We start from the raw sequence: 13,564 nt of genomic DNA, 5'->3' as shown, positions 1-13,564 counted from the left end.
TCTGCTATAAAGAAATGTGGTTTGTTTATGAAAAACTTGATTACATTGTAGTAAAGACTGGGTATCATGGGGTGAGACATGGTCTTCGACCACATCTCATCACGTATGCGCAGGCGTTGCCAGATCTCACTGATTCCTTGCTTACAATCTCTGATTATATTAAGCGGTTTTCCAGCTGCGCATGGAAATATCTTATTGATAAGACCGAAGATTTGCTTGCTTTGAAAAATACAAATTGATTCTAAAATTTGTCATATTGTATTTCATCATATCAGGCAGTCAGTGTTTAGTAAGAACAAGTAATACTTGATTGCATAATTGAGGTAACATACAGGAGTAATTATAGAACATGACAGGTCCCTTTTTACCAGATACATATGTCATAGTAATAACATCATGAATTCTTCACACTTTATGGGTATGCTTGTTACTACAAAACCTTATATTCAATGCAAGAATATTAAGTAATTCTAGTGGTCAGGTTGGCAATGTGACCTTGTTCTAATACTCTTAATGCAATTAGAATCCATACTACTGGACATCAGAATTACCTAATATTCTTTCATTTGGATTTAAGGCTTTGTAGTGACAAGTGTATCCAAAAAGTTTGATGATTTTAAGAAGTTAAGAGGGCACTGTGGTTATTACAATTATGCCAGGAGTATTTTTGGAACCAAACATAGTCTTTATATACTTTCAATTTTTCCAGATGATTGATTCCGTTGTAGAAGCATATAAATCTGTTGCCAAAATTAGTGATCTCAAGAAAGCTCAGATTTTGAGTGTGTCTTCAAATGAAGAGGTTGGCAGTCATGATGTCGCAGTTCAGGTTGGTTGGCTGACATATGCTTGAATATTTATTTTTAAGAAAAAGTTTATTATACTTGGTAAAATGGCTTGGAAACAGCTCTTTTGTCCTCTATGCATTTAGAGGGTATGCTGTATTTAATAAGGCATTTCATTTCTGAATCCAGGAAAATATCAGAAAACTTTACATGATGGTGTTAAAAATATTTAAGGTCATGTACCATCTGCTTTTGCACAAGTCAGATTTGTCTTAAAATGTTAAGTGATGACTAATTATCAAGTCTTGCTAGTTTACAGTATTAAGTATTGTAAATTGATTAAACTTATTTTATGGTCTTTGGTACAAATTAGAGGGTTATTACATACTTTAAAGTGGTTTTGGTTGCTAACAGAATTAAGTTGCCTTCTGAGGACACTTGAAAACAGGCTTGGAAAGTCATAGATATGACGTAACTTCAGAACTTGCTAGATGAAGATAGAAACCATTTTCTAAATTTTGTAGACATTTTCATGCAAATATATGCCTAATAATTTCTAAAAATTATTAGGAATATATATTTGCATGAAAGTTTTAATTTTGTTCTAATCGTCCAATTCAAAACTACCTTTCTTTGATTCTTGACATAAACTTTGTTTCATGACAGGTTACCTGGAGCTCACGGAATCTGTCTTCCTTGGAGAGGACTTTAACTAATTCAGTATATATGGTTCAAGGAAAAAATGTGATTTCATTCCCACCAAGTCCAGCTCATAAGAATGCGTAAGTATTACTGTATGTATACTACTGTAGTTTGATCATATGAGTTTTTAAATGAGCTCCATCAGAGTTCATCCTAGCCTTGTGAAAGCTCTTGTGAATTAGCTCAGTTGTATGGTAAAACTACTTAATAATGATAATAATTTTTAGTATATATGTCTGAAATATTTGATGTCTATCAAACTACTCATGGTATGAGAAAAAAATAGAGCTACTATGATAATCAAGTGGTCCTTTAGAAACCAAGACATATACTGTTCTGATTACATCTCGTTTCAAGGAGGCATCGACCTCCAGACTATCCAAGGAATGTATCGGAGCATTTATATTTCAGGCTGGACTCAAAATGACTGAGAGAAATATTGTAGTTTTTAGTTTAAGCTGGTCGCTGCTTAGAGTATTTCCAAAAGTGCCCTTGTCCAGAAAGTGACTGCAAAGAGTCGTCTATTTTTGTTTCCTCATGAACAAAACAAAGCTCTCTGTCTCTGACATAACTGAATATACAAGGTAAAATAAATGGCAAGAATATAATATGAACTCATTGTAAGTCCTAATCGAAGGTAGATGTTTTTGGCCAAATGAATAAATACTGTGCATTCTCAGGAAAAACTAGTACATTGTGGTCACAGACTGGGTGCACTGTGTTTAATCAGGTATGGAATAAATACTCTTACATAAATACTCTTACCATGTAGTTAGATTCCTTCCTTTAGAATCTTTGATTATTTTGAACTGGTTTCCAGCTTGTCACTAGAAGATTATCCTATTGTGAAGATCTCAGCTTTGTTAGCAATGAAAAAATACAAATTGATTAAAAATTTGCCATATTTTACAGGATCCTTAGTCAGCATAGTCCAACAGGAAGAAGATCAGCATATGTCTTGACATCTGAAAAGGACAAGGAGGCGGAATGCATAATGATCGTTGAGAAAGATGGGTCAATGGTGTCTTTTGACCTCAAGGCTGCAGAGAAGCATGGCAAGGTAATTCTAACAAAAATGTTTTTTGGATGTTTCAATATTATTTTTATAATTCAGTAATAAAATAGATATTCAAGAAAAATGAATAATTTGTTGTTTCTGGTCACAAGCCAAGAGAAAAGAAAGTGTGATGCAGTCCTTTGTTGCAGTACTATAAACTTATCAGAATTAATTTTTTGATGATATTTGAGACGTGTGATAGATAAGCATAGTTCTGGAGTTCAGTATTGTCATGCTTCTCATTTAATGTGATGTATTGGTTACGTTTTCATTATGTGTTTAAGATAGTGTTCAGGATTGCATTTTGGTTATGTTTCAGATAGCGTTCATGATTACATTTTTGTTGTGTCTCTCATTTCAAGTAGGTCTCAGGACTATGGGTTTTTCCTGGCAATTTTGACTTTCCTAACATTATAAACAGCATTTGAGGATTCAGTAAAAAGAGAGGACTTATGTATGTGTCGCTGACCTAATTTGTAGCAATACAGTGGAAACCCCGTATTTGCGTTCTCGGGATTTGCGGACTCTCATATTTGCCTATTTGCAGATTTCTTTATGGACCATATCTACCCATTATTCGCGGGAAATTCACGTATTTACGATATTTTTCTTTGAGAAATATCCACAAATTACTGTATGTTCATATCGGTTTCATTATTAAATACACTTTTTGTGATAAAACTTTAAAAAACAAAGGTATAAGCATTTTTAGTGGGTTTTTCTTGAGTTTGAAGTAATAAAATAAGCAGTTTTAAGCATTTTTTTAGGGGTTCTAAGCATTCACTGTACAGACAAACTTACAAGCATCAGCATCACACTACTATCAAGGAGAATCTTCGTTATTCATAGTATTTTCATAGCACCTTGACAGGACATGGATTCTGCAGTCAGCAAAGTGAGAAGAGCACATCAAGTCAAGAGGTGCAGTCATGAAAGATGATAGTGAAAATCTTCGTAATGAAACAGAGAAATAAATGTTGGCCAAACAGGATATCTTGTGACACTGGTCTGAATCATAATTAACATAGTTGGAAAAAATCTGAATGGATGTAAGTAGTGGAACTCATATATATATATATAATAATCTTGTTAATCCAGACCAAAAGCAAAAAGGAGATTTTGCGAAGAGATACCGATTGCCTGGCCTTTGCAATTTTTTACACATACCTATGCTTGGGCCAACCCAAATTGTTCATTGTTAACTTACTGATTATACAATTTTGAAGGATTTTAAAACATTCCAAAAGTGCTTTAGAAATACCAAATATTGATTGTTTTACTTAAACAAATTTTACCAATCTGGCTTAGCTTAATTCTTGGCATTCAAATTGCAACAGTTTATTTGGCCTTATTTTAATCTGAAATTGAAATATGTGCATTATGACTTAGGATCTGTAGGAAAATTATCAATTCATTAGTGTCTGCTATTAAGAAAACATGGAATACATTGGAAACACTGAAAAGCTAATAAATCAGTAAACAATGCAACTTGTCTTGACGTCTTAACATAGTAAGTCAAGACAGTTTGCATTGTAAACTGCAAAGTTAATACGTATGTACATAATTTACATAAATACTTTTTTGGTGCTTGTTGTGAGTGTCTTCAGTTTCTGGTTGTTAAAGCTGAAAGATGATCCTGGGTAAGGATTAACAAAAAAAGTGAAGAAACAGGTACCATAGAATAGGTCAGGAGCTTTCAAACTGCAAATTTTGGTAATTGATGCCCATGCAAATGCTTTGGAGTTGATTCCGAATGATTTCTTTCCTAAGCTGTTAAGGTAGGAATAGAATGAATTCTTTTCCATATACTAAGTGATTGGATTAGGAGGTTAGTATACAGTAGCTAAAGGGGATGACTGAATGCGTAAGCCATCAGCATTGTCATCATAATGATTTGGGGCGATAAATTGGTGCTATCAATTCTTGAGGATTACTATAATTTGTATTCATCTACTATATCATGTATCAGTATTCCTATCAAACAGTAGTCCTAAGTAGTGCTAACATCCCATTGGAGTAAGTAGTAAAATGTTTTTGCTAATGAAGTGAAGGAATGTTAGTTACTGTCATTGTCTTTGGCCAAAATTTTCATGTGCAAAGCATTGTGGGTGAATCAGTTTTTTTGCTGACTATTATGACCTTTCTCCAACATAAGCCTGGTGAAAGGTCATTCCTTTTGCCAATGTACTGGGGATGAGTCTACATCTTTTAGTCTGTGAAGTGAGTCAAGTTTCTTTTTTAACTCTTGTTCACGGACGTGGGATTTACTATTATTAACACGGAGGTGGGGTATGTTTTACCCTGTTTTTGGAAAATAAAATAAAAATAGTTATTAACAAAATTTATTGATTCTGAAAAGATAAACAGAAAATACATATCCTCTAGTGTTGTTTACTTAACCATTTTAATGACTAGCAACTGAAACTACATATTTCAAGGACAACTTATAAAAAGTATAAAAAAATACTGAAATTTGTACTTGTGTTGCTAAAATAGCGTGTGTACAATCTAATATTCTTGTAAATGACTTGATCCTTGACCCACACACTCTCAGGGTATCGGGGTATCTCAGCTATGGGTATCAGCCTCCTGGCAGCCACACACACTGTATGGGAGACCATAAAAGAATAACTATAAATTCTTTGGTGAAAATAAATGAAGTTTCTGCAAAAAAAAAAAATTTCGTAGAGGTATTCCTGTCTGTGAACACTAAATGATCAAGAAATGTTATGTTTATGTTTTGACAGTCAAAAGATCATATTTGAGCAAAAAAAAAATCGTGTTTTACAATTATTTACCATTGAAAATGGTAATGACCAATACTGGCAGTTTCAGTGTACAGTACAAACAATTCATATTCTCGGTGATGGACTATGCATGCCCTACGCTTACCAGTATGTAGTAGTAGTAGCAGTAGTAGTAGTAGTAGTAGTAGTAGTAACTAAAGTTCTTACCTGCATTAGTGTGGGCAGTCCACGCACCAAGTGTAGATGTGGCGAGGACACACAGGGCGTTTACAGCCTTGACACCTGTGTCGTGTCTTCCTGTCGCTGGCCCTGTCACACAGTGAGCACCGCACCATGGGAGCCCTGCTGTCTGCCACCACTGTGAGACCTGCTTGATCATCCCTGACAGGTATAGGAATTTTGCAGACTGTGTTGATCACAGTTTTGATGGTTCTGGGAATCCTTAGGTTGAGCATCCTCTTTCCTGCCCATGCTTTGATAAGGGCCTCTGCCAAATGTTGCATATAGAAGCGTCTCTCAATTGGTTTAGAACCTATTGTCTGCTGATTTTCCTTGTAGATTATCCACGAGTTGATTACACAGGAATTTATCATCCCATAGAAAATACTCATGGGCCACCTGCTTGTCTTGCGTGAAACCTATTAGTGTGTTAACACTGCTCTGGGGTACAATATACCCAAACTCCCCCCCACACACCCCCACAAGTGATTGATCACAGAGACACTACCTCCCTCCAATAGACCTGACAGGAAACTGAAGCTACACAGCTGTTATGCTTGCTAAGTGGCCGGACCACTCAGCCAGGATAAAAGAAAATATGGTGGGGAAAACTATACCCCACGTCCGTGAAGAAGGGTTAAGGATAATGTAAATTCTAAAAGAGATATGTTGAGTAAATGTATGCATATTTTTAGTCTGTTTGGAGATTTTCTTCATTTTTCAATATAAGTTTATGCAGATTATATACGCAGCTTTTGTTGTACATGTTCTATGTTTGTCACTCTTCTTATTGTTTTAATGCTTTCATAAAAACTAAGTGCATAACTGTACTATATTGAACACCCTGTATTTCAGGTATATGCAGATGGAGAATTCGCTTGCCTTGAGTGGTCAGCAGATGAAACCAAGCTGATTTACATAGCTGAAAAGAAAAAGCCAAAACCGACTAATTTTCTGGTACAGCCCAAAAGGTATTAATAACAGGTCTTCATATTTGGTTGTATTGTTATCTTATTTAATTCTTGGTTGTTAGATGAAGTAGCGAAATGTACTTGTAGGTTGATAACCAAAATTTCTCTCGGAATACATATTTTTTGTCTTGTGCATTTCTGAATATTATTCGTGGATGCGAATCACTCATATTTGTGTCCCCCCATACAATACCTATTGAACTGTTATGGGGACCATAGTGGAAAACCATGGTTTTTGTTTGGGAAAAATAAAAAATTAGATGGATAGCACTATAAGCAATCATAAGATAGTGTTCAAAATGCAATAGAATTTGGCAGTGGTATGTAATTACATATACCAGGATACATTCTAACAAAACCTTAACATTGCAAGTTGTTTTTTAGGCCGTTGATAGTGAACTTTTCCCAGGATCTTTTGTTGTCTTGTGTGTCTTTGAACCTGTAGAGGGGCTATTGCCGTCAGTGCACCTCATGCATTGCACTGTAGGCATTACTGAAGGTTGAATGTAAAAGACCAAAAATATTGGACTTTGCCTATGATTGATTTTTTAAATACTGACCATGTGACATTATAGTTTTTCATTGTAAGAAAAATGCTTTGAGTATTATGTTTCTTGCTCACATAAATGTCATTGTGACATTAGAGTATTTATGATTAAGGTTGCAGTTTATGTTCATTAGAGTACAGACCAAAACAAACTAATAAGCATCGTGTTTGTGTCCCATTATAGAATATGTGTCCTGATAAGTGTTCATTTTTGGAAGAGATATACTGTTCATACTCTTATTTATACATAATTATCAGCATGTTTCAGATTCACTGTTTAATCTTAGGTTGACTTAATTTCTCCCTGATAACATATTTTTTAAGTAGTATAGTAGGACCACAAATTCCCTTTACATAATTTAAATTCAGACATGTACTAATACAGTATTATGAAGTCGTCAGTTTTTGGCTCTGTTACATAATGAAATTGAGTTATTTGATGTTGTATTAAACCAAGGAGATACTTTATTAAATGTACATTATATTTTTTCTTCAGTAGCAATGGTGAAGACACGAGAGGTCAAGAATTTCAGTTTGTAGATGACTGGGGTGAACAGCTGGAAGGTAAACATAAGGTAAAGTACATTGATTTAGTCTTTGATGGTGCACGATAGGCATTAATTAAGGTTCTTTGCAACAAATATTTGGCTCTTAGCTCCTGCCGACTTTTATATCTTCTACTGTAGCTTTGTTCTTATTCTCTTTCTTCCATCATACTTCCCATCCTTGCCGAGTGCAACTGCGAGGTTTTCCTTCTGTTCTTGGTGGTCTAGTTAAACTGTTTTATTTTAATAATAATAATACACCTTTAAAACCTTTTCTCACTAGTTTTCCTTTGGCTCTCCTCTGTATAAAACCAGTATTAATGTTGAATTTGATTCATTTTCAGGGAGTAGTGTGCATTCTTGATACAGTATCAGGGGAAGTCAAAAGTCATGAGCTTCCAAATGAGCTTTGTCCTGGACAGTTAGTCTGGGCTCCGAGGGATGAGGGTATCATTGGCGTTGCATTTGTCAGCACACCTTATCGTCTTGGTCTCATTTACTGCCCAAATAGGGAGTCCAAGCTCTTCCACATGGATATGGAAGGCAACTTTAGTGAGTAAGATTGTGTCAAGTCTTTACTCTATTTTGTTTTGTTTGTGGATATTTTAAATAACGGATTTTAATCCAGACTTTTTGCAAATATGTGTCGGAGAAGGATAATGTCATTTCAGATTAGTACATAAATTATCTTTTGTTCATGAAACTTACCTGTCAGATATATATATAGCTGTATTTTTCCGAATCCGACAGAAATTTAAACACTTACGACACACGCAGTGGGAGTCAGGTGGTTAGTACCCATTCCCACCGCTGGGAGGCGGGTATCAGGAATCATTCCCATTTTTCTATTCATAATTTTTCTGTCGCCGGTGCTGAAAACACCTGTTTTCAGTACCTCCGTCTTAGGATTTTGGAAACTTCATTGCCGCTAAGTATCCTAATTGTCTTTTGATTTATTCACTTGGATTTGTGGCTAGGCATACGCTATCTTAAATTGATTTGAATTTGATTCATTTTTGCATAAAATATCTGAATCTAGTTAGGCTAGTTTCAGACGGGGTTGTCTGCAAAGATAGGGTGTGGCTACCGAAAGCTTCGGTAGTTTTCGGCAACTTGGTAAATGTAAAAACGAGGGGTATGGGTCTTGCTTCTTTGTTGAGATTTGTCATGTAAGGAGTGTGAGACTTTGTCTATTCCGTAAGGAAGACGTATGATTCGTATGTACGCAATTAATCAGTAAACATGTCTAATTCCGTAAGGAAGACGTATGATTCGTATGTATGCAATTAATCAGTAACAAAAGTCAGGGTAGTGAACCTGCTAACCTTCCTGTAGACTTTATTTGCATAACCCTGTAGTATGGCCTACGGGCTATGTATATGTCTACGAGAGGTGCTCGCTCTCCTTCGTTGCTGTGAAGTGCTACTTCTGTAATTGTTACTCCTAACCCTGCAGTTGTTGCCTTCGGGCCCTAAGCAGTGTCTGTAGAGAAATTGCCCTTTCTCTGATACTCCCTTCGATTCGTAACTTAGAATCGAAAGTGCTTGCTTTAGAGAGTAAAAGTGAAGTGCAGAAGTGCAGTGATACCCCTTGTGTGTAGTGGAGGGTGCGTCAGATCGGCCTCGTTTCGCCTCTAGGCCGGGACCTCTGCTTGACTCCCAGAACCAGGGAGAGAGCATGTCGAAAGCCGAAGGAGGGTTACGAGGAACCCCCACCGATCTGGCGTGCCTTCGGCAGTTTCTGATGAAAATCCCCAGACTGCCTAAGTGCGTGCACGTGCACGAATCCTGAAGGATTGCTTCTCGTCCTCCGAAGCGTCCTCCCCGCGCAGGGGTTGGAGCTTTCGGATGGACTCGCGCCCTCTAAATAGAAGCTTTATAGAAGAGGACGCTTCACGTCTCTCTTTCTCTCTCTCTCGTTATGCGTTTCAGTGAGAAGTAAGAAGGCGAACGTCGCCTGAACTCGTGTCCGTCTTTCCACCGAGAAATACGTAAAAGAAGTCATAGTAGCAGTAAGCTTTTGAGAGCGGGACGCGCCCAAGCCAGGGGCGCGCGGGTGCACGCCAAGCGCGCGCCAGTGGACGCCGAGCCGTGTGCGCCAGTGGACGCCGAGCGCCGGTTCCAATGGACGCCCCGAAGCGCGCTCCAGTGGACGCCGAGCGTGCACCAGCGCACGCCAGGTGTGTCGCCTGGCTGAACGTTTCTGTTGAACTCTTCAAGCTCTTGTTTCAGATTTGGGCTTAAAGAATTTTTACCTCTACCTTCGATGATACCTTCTACCTCACCTGCAAAGAATATGAAGTAGGCAGTGCTTTGGAGTAAGCTTAAAGTGAACAGACAACTTCTTCTTCGAAACTCAGCAAGACATCGGGTTTCGTGAATTCAAGAGGTCTCTGTCAATTAATATTGCTTTTCGCATAGGTGGATGGAGTTAAGGAAAGCTCAAGGGAAGTTCTCGTTTGCTCTACCGGCAAGCTTTGCCATTTTTCTGCCAATAAATTTGAAGTTTGCCACTACCGGCAGTCAAGACTTTGCGATACAAGGCAGTTACGGGTTATAAAGGCTCGATGTCCTGCACGTCAGGACTCTCGGCAACAGTTCAGTAGGATTCTTGCAAAGGCACTCATCAAAAGTACGCTCTTCAGGAAAGCGCAAGACAGGGCTGCCTTTGCCATACTGCCAATAAATTTTAAGCTTTAGCAGGCATTAGTTGTGATACGGGAGAGGAAGCTGGTTGGAGAGTTCTTTTCTCTTCCCAGGATAATTTTGCAAGCTTTTTAGCCCATCTGAAAGGGCTTTTCAGATGATAGATTTTGTTAGTTCCTAGTCGGGACTACGCTGCCGAATTGAACATCGTCGTTCTACCTGCCGTAAGCCCAGTCTCTTAACAGGATTCTTGCCCCTTCCTCGTTTGAGACGGGAAAATCGGAATCGGAAATAAAATGCTCGACTTCCTGGATTACGTTTTGTCAATTCAGTGACTTTCCCCCATTGACAATATACTATCGTTTTGTCAAGTAAGTGGGTATCCCCTCATTGACAAAATATCTCTTTGTCCCGTAAATGGGTTAGTTCTCATTGACAAACATCTCATTAACTTGATATTGCGTAAGCGAATAAGCTCTTATTGACAAGATTCGGAAGAGCTCTCATTCGTCATTCGCAGACTCGTACGAGAAATAGACTTGTAGACTACGTCAATGAACGCTTATGTCCAATAACTAATAAGAAAGCTTGTTAGCTGAACTGATTCGATTATTTCTAAGTTTTGTTCATGAAACTTGCCTGTCAGATATGTATGTAGCTGTATTTCCGAATTCAGCTATATATATGTCTGCCAGGTAAGTATGAACAAACTTTATTGTGATATAATTTCATATTTTGCCTTGCGTTATTTTATTTCTGGTTGGTTCAAGTCATATACGCTTGCTGTAGTTACCTCTTCGGATGGCAACCGAGAGGTCTATGGTCCATATTAAGGACATTTAATCGTTACTCCCTGCAGCCTTCCAGGATTTCCAGATCTTTTACCGTTGTATGGTAGTGTTCTGACGACACAAACGCATCTATATATTTAGCGTTTTCTGTTTCGCTTAAATATACCAGCTTGAGAGTCTCTTTATGCTAAAAATAACCGACCTTTTTTTCTTCATAGAATAGGGTAGCTGGCAACCCAGCATAAAGTTAAAGAGACGACGATGACGGACGATCGTAAGCTGCTGCTGTCACTGTCCTCTGACTCCTCTCCTCCAGTCCGAAACGAGCCAGTTAACCAACTCGTTCGCTGTCATGCGCTGTAGGTTTACGTCTCTCTCTCCTGCGGGGATTGACTGACTAACCCGTAATCTCTGTGCTGGTTCGGATTGTTACGTCTCTCTCTCTCGCCTGCGGGATTGACTGACGAACCTGTATCTCTGCCCTACAATCACGGACTTTAGCCTAAGATTGAGGAGATTTCTTACATGAATGAATAAACATTGCATTCGTTTGCCCTTAATATGTTCTACAGAGATATCTTACTCCTTTCGGTGCTCGTTACCGCACGGTATAGGACTACGAGTCTACCACAACATTGCACTATTATATGCTCTCTTGCTTAGGCAAAGCGCAGCCTTATTAGGGAAGTAAACATACTGTTTGTTGAGGGAATGGGATGAGCTTGCTGGGGACCATTTCCTTCCTAAAAGAAGTTTGTTTTCCCTGGAATAGACTGCAATTCAGACCTCTACAGATTTTTTTCCTACCGGGAAACTGAATTTTATTAAAGATCTAGGAATGATTCTGAACATCTCTCGGTGCGTTAAGTATCTCTTGAGGTGATAGAAAGAAGGTGCCGGACATCTGGAGAGGGTTTCAGATGTCCTGGATCATAATCTGAAAGAAGTGGAAGCAATTCAGTCGTCCCTCCAGTCCTCGAAACGAGTTTTTGGAACCATGGTCACATATCAACTCTGATCTTCCACAGCTCTCTCATATCTTAGGAAGTATCTTCTCTCGTCCCGGGTTCGGGTTTACGAGAAAGAGCCTATATATAACAACAGGCGTAGAATGGAACGATCCTCTAGAGGTTCGTTACAGGATTGCAAAAGTCCGTTCGAATCGTCTCGATCGAAGGCAGCAACTACTGACTTCCGAGTGGAATCTTTCTTTAGAAGTATGTTGAGAGTTGTGGAGACTTTAGGGACGTCCTTTCATTCATCTCTTCGCTAGGTGAGGACGAAGAGGCTTCTTCCTTGCTCTGCCTCTCCCCTTTTTTCTCGATCTCCCGGGTTAGCGGTAACATTAAACGCCATCCGATGATATTGAACGGGGATGGATGTTTAGTCTCTTTATTTTCCCCTTTTAATAAGATGATTTATATCATCACAGGAGCGACAATGACGCTAATCGCCCCATGTTTGGCCTTCAAGACCCTAGATTCACAGAGGTCAACGTCCTTCCAAGGACCTTTTCCGAGAGAGTCGGTCTCCTTTTAACACGAAAGGTACCTATAACCCTCTCCGCTCTGAGTCTGACTACGTTCAGACTATCGAGATGTTGACAGCATAAGATTGCAGTCTTCCCTTTCCGTTTGAAGAATGGGATAAGCTGGCAGTCACAACTATTAAAGAATACGCAAATATGTTGTTGACCTTGGCCTTTGGGCTCAGAGATTTGCTTCTGTCAAACAACAAAGCCCTTCACGTCTTTGAGTTCTGTGAAATCTCGAAACTCGCTCACCTCTCTACTTTTTGTCTCGCCTGTTTTCTCGGAGTCGACACTCGTGCGAGATCAGGAGACATATAGTAGCCCTGAGTTTCTTGTTGACGAAGTCGGTTGCGTTTATACACCCCCGATGATCGTTTAACATGAGACCAGGTTGGACTGTCAGGCATTCGTCCTTCGGGACTGAATCGCCTTTTTTGCTCCTCGCTCCTTTCTCCTGGCACCAGAAGCTCGAGTCAGGAGTGGCTCAGGAGTTGATTCGCTAACGACGTTGGGGTTGCGTTGATACACCCCCCCAAGGTTTTGCTTAGCTTGAATCGCCCAGGCAGTACCAAACACTCATCCTTCAGCGAAGAATAGTGCCTTATGGTCTTCAGGGTACAGCCTTGCTGTCCTTGATTCGTCTGACTGGTCAACTGGTTTGGTCACCTGACGTTAGTACAGACGGACTGACTGTGCATGTCCAGATCGAAGCTTTCAATATGGAACTTAGACATAGTCCTGAAGTTCTTGATGTCAAAGCATTCGAACATCTCCTACCTGTTAACTTCTTGCATGTGATCAGGAGGAGGCATTTTTCTAACCACCCTAGATCACAAAGAGGGTTAGTGAGATTTTAAAGCCATCGTCACAAGTTTTGGCTTTAGAGAACACAAGGTGGTGTGCTCTCTAAGCTTTTCGTTATGGCCTAAGATGGAAACCCGTTTTGTCCTTGGGCCAGGAGCTTGGAAGCAAGGATGGCACAAGTTAGTGGGCAGGAGCCAGAGAGAGTCCTGTGCCCTGTCAG

General features: G+C 39.0%; 1 protein-coding gene across 7 annotated transcripts in view; it reads left to right on the top strand.

Annotated features, from left to right (window-relative positions):
- LOC135210824 (acylamino-acid-releasing enzyme-like) overlaps window positions 1-13,564 on the top strand; it is a 59,629-nt gene that overhangs the window by 8,586 nt on the left and 37,479 nt on the right. For 6 of the 7 annotated variants that reach the window (XM_064243696.1, XM_064243693.1, XM_064243691.1 and 3 more), the window contains 6 exons: window positions 710-829; window positions 1,452-1,567; window positions 2,400-2,547; window positions 6,366-6,481; window positions 7,525-7,603; window positions 7,918-8,125. In XM_064243696.1, the coding sequence (XP_064099766.1) occupies window positions 710-829; window positions 1,452-1,567; window positions 2,400-2,547; window positions 6,366-6,481; window positions 7,525-7,603; window positions 7,918-8,125 (787 nt within the window). The remainder of the gene's footprint in view (window positions 1-709; window positions 830-1,451; window positions 1,568-2,399; window positions 2,548-6,365; window positions 6,482-7,524; window positions 7,604-7,917; window positions 8,126-13,564) is intronic. The other variant, XM_064243694.1, reaches the window with a different exon arrangement.

Source organism: Macrobrachium nipponense, chromosome 4 (assembly GCF_015104395.2).
Source record: "Macrobrachium nipponense isolate FS-2020 chromosome 4, ASM1510439v2, whole genome shotgun sequence".
Taxonomy (NCBI): Eukaryota; Metazoa; Arthropoda; class Malacostraca; order Decapoda; family Palaemonidae; genus Macrobrachium; species Macrobrachium nipponense.
This window is presented reverse-complemented; position numbering and strand designations above follow the sequence as displayed.